This window comes from Eublepharis macularius, chromosome 17, assembly GCF_028583425.1.
Source record: "Eublepharis macularius isolate TG4126 chromosome 17, MPM_Emac_v1.0, whole genome shotgun sequence".
Taxonomy (NCBI): Eukaryota; Metazoa; Chordata; class Lepidosauria; order Squamata; family Eublepharidae; genus Eublepharis; species Eublepharis macularius.
In genome coordinates this window covers 142,967-156,046 of record NC_072806.1, presented here as the reverse complement: position 1 = coordinate 156,046, position 13,080 = coordinate 142,967, and the positions used below count along the sequence as shown (strand labels likewise).

Below are 13,080 nucleotides of genomic sequence, written 5' to 3'. Positions count from 1 at the left end.
TGGTCAGAGAGCTTCGCATGGTCCTAAGAGCTGCTGTAGCGCAGAGGTTAAGTGGTTGGGTTGCGTATCAGCACTCTGCTAGTTTGACTCCCACTCCTGCCCTGAGCTCAGCAGGTGGCCTTGGGCCAGCCCCTCCTTTCAGCCCAGCTCCCCCGCTGAATTGTGGGGATAATAACAACACTGACCTTGTTCACAGCTCTGAGTGGGCACTAATCTGTCCAGAAGGGTGGCATATAAGCACATGGTTATTATTATCACTACTAACTCGGGGCATCCTCTGGGGCACAGGCCATTTCCACAAGTGATACTTCAGTTGGGCCAGGATGTATGGTATTTTTTTGTGTTTTTATGATTCTGTGCAGCAAGTGTGAAATCTCCGTCAGGCTTGTTTGTTTACTTTCTCAGTAGCCCGCCTTTCTTGATGAAGCTCTAGGCAGCTTACAGAGCTAAAAACCAAACTCACACAGTGCAGTAAAAACGACGCAGAATTCTGCCGGGCATCCACACTTGGCCGCCCTCTGCCCTTTCTAAAAAATCCCCCCCCCCCATTTGCTTTCCTGACTGGGGATTGAGAGAAGAGCAGGGAGTGTGTCGGGCTGGCCTTTGCAGCCGGTGTGGGGTGGGATGGCCCTGGGCTGTGGGCGCTGTGCTCAGCTGTGTGTTGCCTGTGCTGCTCCCTCCAGAGTCAGTGAGGTCACCTCTGGCTTGGAGCGCTTGAAAGCCCAGAACTCGGAGAAGGCAAAGACCATCGAGATGCTAAGCCAGAAGCTGGAGGCCCAGGTGAGTGGGGGAGGGTGGTGTGGCCCCGGGAGATGGGGTCACGCGCACTCGAGCTGGGTGCTGGCCTCTTTCGGGGCGGGCTAGAGATGGGGGTTCAGGGTTCTCCCAGAACTGACCTTGAAAACAAGCTGCCCCAGGTGCCGGTGGTTCAGCCTGCCAGCGGGTCACAACAGTTGGAGGCCAGGCAGTCTTGGAATTTATTTATTGTTGTTTCTTATGTCATTTCTAGTCTGCTTTTCTCACTGTGACTCAAGGCAGACTTCTTACACAGTGTGAGTCAGTGCAGTTAATTTGTAAGGATAGTTCAATAAACAATGCGATAGGGCATATATATGTGCAAATGTGCAAAGATCTAAAACTAGCAGAAGTCCAAAAGAGAGTTGAAGAAATGCTGGAAGAGACCAGAAGCAATTCTTAGACTGATATATGAAACAACCGCCCCGTAGGGTGAAACGTAAAGCAGCAGGTCGCACACCTTCGTAACGCCCCTGTCTCTTTCCTGAGGCATCTCTTTGAGGTCACTTCCTGACAGTCCAGCCCTCCTGTCTGAGCAAAAAGCCCTCTTGAATAATTCAGTTTTATCTCCTTTGTGGAAAGCCCGGCGAGTGGCAGTTCCCTGAGCTCTTCAGGAGCGGCTCTCCAGCACACTTCCCGTTGCTCACGAGGAGCTCAGGTGGGGCCGAGTCGGGGTCATGGGGAGGAGGGAGACTGCACATCCTTTCACTTGTGGAAGATGCCCCCACCCCAAGTTGTTTAGTGCCCTGGAAAGGACACAAGGCCTGCAAAAAAAATCTGAGTGTCTTACTAGTCCCCTCCCCTTTGAGGGGTCTGTTGTCCAGGCAAAGAAGGGCTGAGAGAGAGAGATTTCTCTCGGGGGGTTTATGCGGAAGGCAGTTGGGAGTGATGAGGACCCCTACAAGTGGTGAAAATTTCTGGCACCTGTTTTTAAGTGCTAAATTATACTTTTTATGGGAAGTGAGTTGTTCCCGGTCGTCTCTGATAAGCTGCTGCGCTCTTTTCCCTGGGCTGTGGCTGCTCCTCTCTGTGAAGTCCAGAGCCCACAGGCGAAGGCGCCCCCCCCCCCCCGGCTCCGAGCTCCACTCATCCCCATGTCTGATTCTCAGGAAGCTGCTCATGCCCAGAAGCAAGCAGCAGTGGAGGCCGTGCAGGCGGAAGCCTTGCGAAGCGAGTCGGAAACGCTGCAGCAGACGTTACGAGACCTTGCTCAGGTACGCAGCAGCCAATGGGAAGCAAGCAGTAGTCCTCCTACGCCAGGATGTGGGCCTGGCCTGCCAGCTCTGTTTAAATCACAGGAGCCGCGAGTGGGCAGGGCAGTGGACATGGACAGCCCTCCCTACGGGGCCCCTGCTCTACTTCCCCTGCAGGCCGTCCTCTCCGATGCGGACAGCGCTGTTCACCTCCCATCCACTGACCGGATGACCGACGGCTCAGACAGCGACGCCACTGGGCTCAGCCTGCGCACTTTGTCCTGCAGCCGCCGGACACCCTCCCCTCGCCGGCGATCCTCCCCCCGCCGGAGCCTCTCCCCGATCGTCTCGGACTCTACGTTCGTGGCGGTGCAGTCTGCCTTCCACAAGCGCCAGCTGCAGCTGCAGGTAAGGAGAAGGCCTCAGGAACACCCAAGGCTGCTGCAGGGTGAATACCTGTCTCAGAGCAGGGACGGGAAAATGGGGAGGATGCTTTTTTCACTGTCTCCCCCCCCCCCCGCCCCCCAGGACTTTTTCATTGTTTCCAACAGAAAAGTTAGACGTACTGGGAAGCAATGCAGGGAGAAAAACTGTGAAATACTTCCTTTTTGGGAATATTTTGGGAATTGCTTTTTCAAGGCAAGGTTGGAAACAATCAGATTGTAGAATGTGAAGGGTTTTGCTGTAAAGCCCGCCTTAGCAGTTGTTGACGATTATTCCTGTGTATATTATATGCTTGAAGAGGACTAATTTTGTCCAGATTTATTATGTTGCATATTACAGAATTTTACTTGAGGTTGATAGATTTTTGCTCCACATGGCTGGATGTGGTGCCTTCCAGGAAGACAATTTCAGGTTGGCAGCTGTGCTGGTCTGCAGTAGAACAGCAGGATTTGAGCCCAGTTAGTATCTGAAGAAGGGAGCTTTAACTCCCGAAAACTTGCACCCTTAAAAAATCTTGTGAGTTTCTCAGGTGCCACCGGGTTCAAATCCTGCTGTTCTACAGCAGACCAACATCCTTAACCCTAACCCTACAAAACAATTAACTAGTTAGCTAAATATGCTCCTGGCCCTCTTACGAGATTGTTTCTGTCCGAACCCCCTGCTTCCTTCTCTTCCGCACAAAATTCGTTTATTCTGTTTTAAGCTTTCTTTCCCCCGTGACTCTCAGCTGGCAAAACCTAAAAGAGGCCTTCTCAGGCAGCCCAAGAGCTGCGGTTTGCAGCTCTCTTTCTCTTGCTTTAGGACTGAATATACTCACAATTTTGCATGTAGCTAGTTGAGCCATTGATCCTTTTAAGTTCATAAATATGTCAAATAGTGCAGGGTTATAGGTTAAACAATTTATGAATGATGTTTTACAGCTTTAATAACAAAATGTATGTTTTAATGATTTTACTGTATTTTGCTTTGTTGTGGGCCACATTAATCCTTCTAGATTAATAATTTTGGGGGTGGGGTGCTATCCAGGTGGCCCTTCTCCCTCACCCCCAGCAGTCCTGCTCAGCCCCTATTTTTGGTTTCTGCAATTGCAGTAGGCATTGCCTGTGCTTCCAGGCAGATCTTTGTGTTCATAAGGGCTAGAAACTTCCTTTTTATTTAAACAGTGAAAGCCAAAGTTGTGCTGTTGCACAGGCTCACGGCATACATGGTGCTCACTACCTCAGATGCTGCCAAGGGCCTGCGTAGGCTCCCTGCCTGTCAGCTGGAGCCCTTTCTCAAACATAGTCGTATCTATGTGCTTAGCTGCAGGTGGTGGGGGAGGGGGAGGACTTCCTCTCCACAAGTGAGGCAGTGGGCTTGCTGATTGTCGCCCCCTGGCAGGAGGCCCGTGGGAAATACGAGGCTAGCCAAGATCTGGTGGCTTCCCTGAAAAGGCAGCTGGCTGAGGGAGACCATGAGCGCTGTGCCCTTGAGCAGAAGGTCCTGCAACTAAGGGACGAGGCGGACCGGCTAGCACAGGCCAAGGAGGATGCCCTGCGAGACGCCAGGCGCTTCCAGACATCGGTGGACCTCTTGGGCAGGTGGGGGAGATTGGATGTCGGGCAGAAAAAGCAGCAACAAAAGACGGTTGCTGTCAAGTTAAAGGCCAGTGTGCCGTGCCATGAGAAAGGAAGGTCCCCTGGCCTGCGAGCCCCACTCAGTGGGAGCTGCCTGCTGCCTCTCTGAATGCTCTAGGCTTGCCTGGCTCCAATCGTGAGGTGTGCCCAGAGTGGGGCCTGATGTGGCAGTCCTCTCTGAGGGTGCCTCTCTCTGCCTCCATTGCGCTGCAAAAATGCACACCTTTTTTGGCAGTGGAAGAGTGCCTGAACAGTTGGCCGCAGTCTTGACTGCTGGTCTCGTCGAGCCTTTCTTAGATAGCCGGGTGGTTTTCTGCAGTTGATGATACTGGTCAGCATTTAATGTGCTGCATTTCAGTTCCCCATAGCTCTTCTTTGTGAGAAATTTCAAAGGCAGCAGAGTCTGCGTGCTGCTGCAGAGGGGAGCTGGGCTTGGATCCAGGGAGTTCCTATCCGTGTGCAACCAGCATTTTTTTTTGGCTGATGCTGGACCACTTGCCCACCCTTGCTGACCTCTGTTTCAGGGCTGTTGGCAGATAAAAGGGCCTTTGAAGGATCCACCAGGAGAGCTGCATTTGGTACGGCTGTTGGCAGCTGTTCGCTGGGTCCTGGCCTGCACCTTAGTGGCGGGGATTTTCCCCACTTGGACTTAGAGAGGCTAGGCAGCCGTCTGTCACGGATGCTGTAACTGAGGGTTGCCTGCGTGGAGCCCCGGGGGGGGGGGCGGGGGGGAGGCGGTGGCCTTTAAGGGTTCCCTTCCAGGGCTGCCCTGTGGGCCTAACACAGCCCCATGTCGCCTGCTTGCTCCCTTTTCTGGTTCTCTTCACTTTGCCAGAAATGGGCATGTGGGAAGGGAGCTACAGTGATGCGGGCTTCCTTTGCCACACTTGCCCCGACCCTTTCCTTGTGTGGTTTCATCTCTCTCTCTCTCCCTACTCCACGCCAGTGAGAAGACCCTCCTGGAAAAGAGCTTGCAGGCCACGCAGCAGAAGTTTGAGGCCAGGAGTCAGGAGAAGGAGGAGCTGCGGAGGGCCAGCAGTGACCTCCGGCGCCGGTGTGACGGCCTGGAGGCAGAGAAGGAGTCTCTCTTGATGGAGCGGGACCGAGACCAGAAGGAGGTGGAGCGAGGGTGGGTGAGCGAGCGAGGAGGGCACATCCCAGTCTCAGACGGAGCCTTGGCATGACACCGAGGCTTGCTGGAGTGGGGGAGCCACGGGGCTGGGCTACAAAGCCCGGCTCTCCATTTGCCCTGACTCTGATGAGTTCCAAACTCTACCAGAGCAAATGTCTCTCTGTTAGCGTTCCGGTTCCCAAAGGAGGCAAGCCAAACAGCATGGCCTCTCTCAGAAGGCTTGGTTTCCCTTGGAATTGTGTGTGTGTGTGTGTTCAGTTGGGGAGCAGTTCTGTGAAACTTGAAAGCCAGTGCCAATCCTTGGGGGTGTGGCATGCCCCGGGAGAAGGGGCAGGCCTCCCTGAGCCGGTGTGTTTTGTTCTAAGGCTCCAGCCTGGCCTTTGGGTGGGGCTCCTTGGGATGTCCTCAGGTGACCTTTGCAGGATGTCTGTAACCCTCTCCCCGGTGCCTCTCTTCAGTCGTAAGCAGCTGGAGCAGCTGGAGGGGCAGAAGTCCGCCCTGAAGAAGGAGCTTGTCCTCAGCAGGGAGGCCCTCAGCAAAGCTGTCCTGGAGAAGGAGGTGGCGGAGAGCACCAAGGCCCAGGAAGCCGAAGCCCTTGCCCAGGCAAGTGGGCCTTGCTTGGAAGTGCGGGGAGCGGGGAGGCTGGCTGGTCCCAGCCAATCCCGGAGGGGGTGCACAGGGCAGACTCAGCGGGGGACGGAAGGGCCTCTGCCTGCACTCCTGCTCCAGAGTAGGGCCTTTCGGGAGGGCTGGGGCAAGGCCCGCCCAGCCGTGCCTGGCTTTGTAAGGACCTCCGCAGCTGCTTGGCGCTCCCCTTCTGCTCAGGAGGGAGGCCCACCCCCTCAATGCACAGGCCTGCTGCGGTGGTGGATCCACCACTGGGGTTTTTCTACATTCTTCTGTGGCTGAATAACATCCGCTGCACCACATGGGGCAAAAGACCACTGGCAAGACACCGTGTAGAAGCCACTTGGGACCCAGGCCCCGAAACTGCCCCAGTGGAATCGAGTCACTGCTGCTTCTGTAAGAGGGCCTGACCAGCTTGCTGCCCCCTCCCCGCAGGCAGAGGTGAGCCGCACAGAGCTGGAGCTGACCCTGAACAGGCTGAGGGCGGAAGAGGCCTCTTTGCGGGACTCCCTCTCCAAGATGAGCGCCCTGAACGAAGGGCTGGCCCAGGATAAATTGGAGCTCAACCGCCTCATCATCCAGGTAAGGCTGGGAGGGTTAGGGTTGGTGGCTGCAGACGGGAGTCACAACGCCCCACCCACCCCGGTCATGCTGGAGGCACGCAGAATTCCGCATGCGGAAGACATCTGCTTTCATTTCAAGAAGAGGCTCTTCCAGCCCCCAAGCTATCTTGGCCGTGGCCTGGTGAGACGTTAGAGGCAAGTCAAGAGGGGGCAGCTGGGCAGAATTTCCCTTCAGAGCATCCCCCCCGCCCTCACCCTCTCCGCAAGCGAGCAGCAGCAGACACACTGGTCCCACACGAGCGAGGCTGTGCGCCTTTCCCCGGTGAATGCAGGGTTCAGAGTTTCAGAATTGGGGAGGGGGCATTATTTGAGAGCATCTAGTTCTGCATTGAGGCATGTGGTAGCGAAGCAGCTGCTCTTGGGCTAGGGGTGAGAACGAGGCCCTGGTGGGGCAGGAGGGGGAGGAGGAGGCAGAGGCCTGTTCTTTCTGCCCTGTGGCGACCGGTGCCAGCCTCGCCCTTTCTTTCTGGGGCCAGCTGGAAGAGGAGAAGGCTGCTCTCTTGGGGGAGAAGCAGGAGATGGAGCAGGAAAAGGCCACGATCCGGCTGGAGCTGGGGCGCCTGGAGCAGGAGAGGCTGGACTTGGCAGCAGAGCGCCACGCCTTGGAGCAGTCGCTGCAGGCCGCGGAGCAGGGCAGGGGCAGGCTGGAGCAAGAGCTTCTGTCGCTGCAAGGGGCACAGGAGCAGGCGCAGGGGCAGCTGGGCCAGGTAAGCCACAGCGCAGTGCTGCAAGGTTGCTGGGGGTGGGGGGAACGCCTGCCGGCTGTGCGTTTGCTAGGGGACGTCAGCTGCTGATGGTGAGCCCTGCTGTCAACCCCTTTCAAACAAGCCTCAGCTGCTGGTGGCTCCTGGTATTCTCTCCCTTCTTTAAATGTGAACATTAAAAATGGCAGAAGCTTCCAGGTGCTAAACGTGAGACCTGAGCTGCTTTATGGATGGGAATTTTGCAGGAAGGCAGCGGTTAGGCAGGGCCCGCCAAAGATCTGGAGAAGAGTGGCTGCGAGACGAATGGTTTCTTCCTGGCCCAGATCCTCGGCTCCTGCAGGTCGCAGCGGTACGGAGGGAGTGCCACCTGCTGCCCGTGCTGCTCTTGACCGCTGCTTTGAGGGCTGGGCCCCAACTTGGGGATGTGTTGGGGGAGGAGCTGTGGGAAGCAGGAAAGGCTGCCACCACCTCTCTCTCTTCCAGCTGTCTCGCCAGAGGAACGCAGCCAGTGAGGCACTCGCACAGGTGCGCAGGGAGCTGGAGCGCCACAGTGAGGCCTTGCTCAAGGCCGCCAAGGAGAAGGAGATGCTGATGAAAGAGAAGGCCAGTTTGGTAGTGCAGCTGGCAGCCTCGGAGCGGGACAACCGGGGCTTGGCAGAGGAGATTGCAGGCCTCAGGTAGGGTGGTGGCAGCCTCTCTGTGCTGCTTAAGCCTGTGGGCATTGGTGAGAGGTAGGTGAGGCACAGACTCGCAGCGGGAAGGAAGGTTCCTGTCTTGTTCTGCTCCCTTCTTTTCATGCAGCGGCCCCGCCCTGCCCCGCCCCCTCACCCTCTGGAAGGGAGACCTGCCGTTTCCATCCCAAACTGCTGCTCAGTGTTTCTCATCTCATGCAAAGCTGGGGGTTGTTTTGCATTTCCCTCCTCCCTCCTTGACACTGAGATGCTCAGGGTCTGAAATTTTTGCCAAGGCTGCCATTGTGGGGCAGGGGCAGTGAGGATGGGGAGCCTGGAAAGATTGAGGGAAGGCAGCGGGGAGAGGGGAGGAAAGGCAGAGGGTGCAGCAAGCAAGAGGAAGGGTTTGGCCTGCAGGATGCAGGCATGCCAGCTGGGGGAGTTGGTGGGATATGGGCCCTAGTGGATCAGACAACCCATATGCTGAATGACTGCTCACGGGCTCTCCCTGTGGTCTTTTGTCCAGGTCGGAAAAAGACGCCCTGGAGACAACCCTCTTTGATGTCCAGCAACGTTTGGCTCAGGTGGACACCCGGAAGGAGCAGCTGGAATCCCATAGCCAAGCACTACTTCTGGCCAAAGAAGCCCTGCAAGGTGGCCTGGGGGACTCTCTTCCACTTGCCGCAACCCCTTTGGCCCCTTGTGGCTCCCCTCCCCCTTGGAGTGGCACAGGGGGACCTGGGATGCACCTCTGAGTCCAGATCTTCCTGGGCTAGCCCTCCAGAAGAGGCCTCTGCCTGCCTTTTTCTTCGTTTCTCAAGGAGGTTTTGCTCCTGGCAGTGCGTGTGTGTGCTGGGCAAGGGGTAGGGGGAAGCGAGCAAGGTCCCTTGTGACGTGGCTGATGCTTCTCAGCCCCACCCCTTTGCCCTGAGCTTCTGCTGGATCTCCCAGGCCGAGAGTCTTCCGGGGACGTGGCTTGCTTGCCTGCTGAAATGGAGCGTTTGTCTCTGCTACAACTGGGGGTGGAGGGGAGCCTTCCTTCTCTTCCCTTTGGTTTTCCTTTTTCCGCCCTCCCTTTCTGATTTCTTCCCATTTTGGACAGTGGAGCTGGGCAGCGTCCGCAAACAGATGGAAGCTGAGGTGAGCAGGCTGGAGAGGGAGAAGGAGCTGCAGGTGCAAAAGTTGTCTCAGACGGAGGAGGAGGCCCAAGCGGCCCGGAGGACTAGGCAGGCAGCATATGATGAGGACACAGCCCGTCTTCAGAGGGAGAAAGTACGTGCCGCATCAGGTCTGGTTTTGCTGGTTCCCTGGGAGGGACTGGGAGCGTGTGCGAGAAATGCCCAGTTGCTGGTTGATGCGGAAAGGGTCCCACACGCATGCACGCCAGATGAGAAATGCCGTTTTTTAAAGCCCGTGTGTATCCTGCCTCAGTCACTGGCCAAGTAGATGCCTCTGGGATGTTCCAGACACGCAATAGGCCTCCCCACTTCCTTCCCAGCTCCTAGTGCTCAGAGACAGAGGTAGACTGTGTCTGGATATGGAGGTTTTATGTAGTTAGCAGCCATGGTCAGAGACCTCTTGTTCTTCACTAATGGGTCTAATCTCTTGTAAAGCCATTTAAGCCAAGGGCCATAGCCCTGTTTTGTGGCAGTGAATTGTCAGAGGCGTAATTCATCAAACTGAAGGAGGGCGGAGAGTGATCTTTTCCTTGGAGGGCTTGAATCTTTGCTCAGCCCCCCTGAGGAACACCTCTCCATTTTGTGAGTCTGGTTTTGTTGCTCTATTGATAGAAGTCGTATTGATGATGGGACGGGGTGGCCAGGCTCCATCTGGTCCAGCCCTTAGGATAGTATTCCTCGTAGGAGGCACTGAGGATCGAGCTGGAAGCCGAGCGGGAGGAGCTGCTCCACCGTCTGACGCAGGAGCGTGAAGAACTGCTGGCCCGCTCCGAGGCGGAGAAGGAGGAGCTGAACGAAGAGCTGGCTGCTCTCCAGCAGGAGCGTGATGAGACCCTCTTGCTGGCTGAGAACGAGAAGCAGCAGGTTGTGTGTGGGGGGGGGGGGAGAAGAGGGTCTCCCTCCAGGAAAGTGGATGGGGGGAGAGGCCCTGTGAGGTGAGCTCTTGGCCCCAGAAATGGCTCCGGCGTGACCACGGACGTGGCTTTCTGACACCCGTGGCAGCTCCCCCCTGCCCCACATCTCAGTCCTGCAGACGACAAATTGGTTGCTGAGCTGCTGCCGAAGGAGACTTAAGGTGGCAAAGAAAAGAGGTGTTCCAGTGCTAACTCCAGGGCGGGTGGGGTCTGGGGCTCCCCTCCAAATGGAAAAGAGCCTTTTCACGGGGGCATCAAGGCACGCCCAGGCTGGGATGAATTTCCTCTGTTTTGTGTATTTTTGCAGTTTCCCCTGATTTTGGTTTTCAAATGCTGTCCAGATATGTTTAGTAAGGGAGAAATGCAGGGAGAAGGAAGGTGCATTTTTGCACTGCAGCCAAAAGAACGTGCAGTAAAGGGCGCTCACATGCGTGCAGCATGCCCGAGCAGCTCAGCACACTCCATCCGCTGCCGCAGGAGGCCCAGCTGGTTCTCTGGCCTGGGGTGTCCCCCGTCTGCTTTCTCGCCCGGAGCCCATTCTGTGTGTCGGGTGCTGGGGCCCAAGAGCTGGTGGAGGGGTGCTTCGGCTGTTGCCTGGTGGCCAGAGGGAGGGCTGCTGCTCAGTTCTGTCGGCCAGTGGTGCTGGCCAGCTCCCGAGGGTCCTCCGTCTGCCTAGGCCAGGAGGGGACGGGTGGCTCTTCGGAGGGGGTCTCAGCAGCTGCTGCCAGCAGTGCCCTTCTCCGAGCAGGGGTGTGTGCAGAGAGCTGGTGTCCAGCTCAGAGGGCCGGGGCTGTTGCTGCTCTTTGGGAGAGGGTTGGCTGCCCCATGTCTGGCGTCTTGTGACCTTGCCCCCTGCCATCCTTAGGCACTCTCCCTCAAGGAATCGGAGAAGACGGTGCTGTGGGAGAAGCTGTCGGGTGCCCAGCAAAGCCTGGCCAGCCTGACGGTAGAACTGGACAGGCACAGGCGAGATGCCCAGAGCCGCCAGGAGCAGGAGCGGGTGGGTGTGAGTGCGGAGGGCTGGACATGGGTCACCAGTGGGGGCTGGGGGTTGCCGCAGAAGTTAAAGGCAAAGTCCTCTGTTCCTCATATGGCCGTGGAAGTCTGGCTTCAAGCAAAGCTGCCCCCCTGCCAATGGGGAGGGAGGGAGGGACGGGGGGGGGAGCTGCTGTGATCTTGGGGAACTGAAATGTGCAGTCAGCAGTGTAGACATTCTGCGAAGAATCCTGATGTGTGAGCTGGCTAACAAGGCCCAGGAGAACGAGTTCCACTGCGCCCAGGCTCTGGAGTTCCACCCCAACCCACTTTTTGGCTGCTGCTCACTCAAGGATTAGCTGCCCCCCCCCTTTCTTCGCCTTTGCCATTCAGGAGAAGAGACTGTTTCCTAGACCAGGGCTGGTTGGTACTGTGCCAGCCTGGCACACTAAGGGCTTGGTTCTTTCTCCTGGCTGCAGGCCACAGTCAGTGCCTTGAATTTGGAACTGCGGAGCCTCCGAGTTCAGCTGGAAGAAGCTATTGAGGATCGGGAGCAGGAGGTGAAGGCGCTTCGTGATCAGGCCAGAGATCTGGGGAAGCAGAAAGAATCTGCCCTCCAAGAGGTGAGCAGCCGCCCTAGGGAGGGAGAAGAGCCCTCTTGGTCATTCCAGCCTCCCGTCTCCCACAGAGGCAGCCAGTCCCCCAAGGTAGACCATCTCGGAGCGCACAGCTTCTGTTTCCTTTTACAGCTAGCTGCTGTATCGAGTTTTTCTCCATGAATTTGTCTAGCCCTTTTTAAAGCCATGTAGGCTAATGGCCATCATTACGTCTTGTGGCAGTGAGTTCCACAATTGTGCATTGTGTGAAAAGCAGCTTTTCGCTTGTCCTGAATCTGCTGTCCATCAGCTTCATTGCGTGAAGTTTTAGAATTTAGGGAGATGTAGAAAAGTTCTCTTCTCTCTCTCCCCACTTTCTCCAGCCCCTGCATAATTTTGAAGACCTCTGTGCTGTCCTCCGCTGGTTGTCAGTTTTTCTGAAAGTTGAAACGTGGTAGGCACCTTAGCTTTCCCTTGCGGAGCAGGCGCTGTGCCCCTTAGCTCATGTGGGGGCCCTTTTCTGCCCCCATCCTCTCCTCAGCAGTCCCCTGCTTGAGAGCTGGTGGTCAGAAGTGCACAGTCGTGGGTCGCACCCAGACAAGAGCCTTGCCCGCCCTTCAGTCCGCCCTGCTCCCAAGTCTGCCTTAAGCAGCCCTGATCTTACCCACATCTCTGGGAACCCTAACCCATCCACCTTTACTCCCCCCCCCCCGGTGTTTTGGGGGTGAAGAGCGGAGGAAGATGCAGTTCCGGAGGCCAAAAGCTAGGAGGAGCCATGTGCAACAGGCCGAGGAGGGAGCTTGGGGCCAGGGCAGCCCAGGTGCTGGGGGCGGGGGGGGCGGGGGGGAGAGCTCACTTTCCCACCCTGGGACGGGAACGCTGCTGGCCACCCTGAGGATGAACAGATGTGTTCCCTTCAGGCTGCTGCCCTAGGGAATTGGGACCTGCAGGGCCGTTCCGGTGGCTGTTCCTGGCTTGCAAGCCTTCCCCCTTACTCCCCCCCCCCGCCCCCAGGTGGAGGAGCTGAAGACCCGTGTGCGCCTAGTGGAGGATGCATGTGACGTCCTCCGCCAGGACCTGACAGAGGCTCAGCGCAAGGTACGTGAAGCCCAAGAAGGCCAGGAAATGCAGCTCAAGGAAACTGTGGGGTTGCAACGGAGCCTGAGCGATGAAGCCAAAGAGAAGGAGGCCTTGCAGAGATCCAACGTGGAGTTGCGTGCCAGCGTGAAGCGTGCTGAGAGCGACCGCATCAGGTGAGGAAGTAGTGGGCCAAGGGGCTGGCCCAGATTCGCTCTGACCCGGCAAGGCCGCCTCTCTCCTGGCCTTCGTGTCTCGTTGGACTGGCTTGAAGCAGCTAAGTCCAGAGGGTGTTCTGGCTGGACCTTTGATTCTGCTTCCAATGCCTCCAGCCTGAAGCGTGCCAGTGAGGAGAAGGAACAGAAGATCTCTGTCCTGGAGGAGGTGCGCGCAGCGGTAGGCAAGGAGGCAGCTGACCTGCGCAGCAGTCTCCAGGAGGTGGAGCGGTCGCGGCTAGAAGCCCGTCGGGAGCTGCAGGAGCTGCGGCGGCAGGTAGCGAAGGGGGGGAGAGCGGTGGCCAGCCGCAGGGAGGCAG

The 13,080-nt window shown here is 57.1% G+C and overlaps 1 protein-coding gene across 2 annotated transcripts in view; it reads left to right on the top strand.

Annotated features, from left to right (window-relative positions):
* The window catches only part of CROCC (ciliary rootlet coiled-coil, rootletin), a 54,206-nt gene that overhangs the window by 24,713 nt on the left and 16,413 nt on the right, over nt 1–13,080 (top strand). For both annotated transcript variants that reach the window (XR_008598408.1, XM_055001371.1), the window contains exons 10-25: nt 684–780; nt 1,905–2,009; nt 2,166–2,396; nt 3,813–4,012; nt 4,995–5,177; nt 5,639–5,787; nt 6,247–6,389; nt 6,907–7,137; nt 7,618–7,811; nt 8,332–8,459; nt 8,908–9,077; nt 9,668–9,847; nt 10,763–10,897; nt 11,352–11,495; nt 12,483–12,721; nt 12,878–13,037. Coding sequence is in view for 1 of the 2 variants with exons in the window: in XM_055001371.1 (XP_054857346.1) it covers nt 684–780; nt 1,905–2,009; nt 2,166–2,396; nt 3,813–4,012; nt 4,995–5,177; nt 5,639–5,787; nt 6,247–6,389; nt 6,907–7,137; nt 7,618–7,811; nt 8,332–8,459; nt 8,908–9,077; nt 9,668–9,847; nt 10,763–10,897; nt 11,352–11,495; nt 12,483–12,721; nt 12,878–13,037 (2,689 nt within the window). In the remaining variant the exon portion in view is untranslated. The remainder of the gene's footprint in view (nt 1–683; nt 781–1,904; nt 2,010–2,165; nt 2,397–3,812; nt 4,013–4,994; nt 5,178–5,638; nt 5,788–6,246; nt 6,390–6,906; nt 7,138–7,617; nt 7,812–8,331; nt 8,460–8,907; nt 9,078–9,667; nt 9,848–10,762; nt 10,898–11,351; nt 11,496–12,482; nt 12,722–12,877; nt 13,038–13,080) is intronic.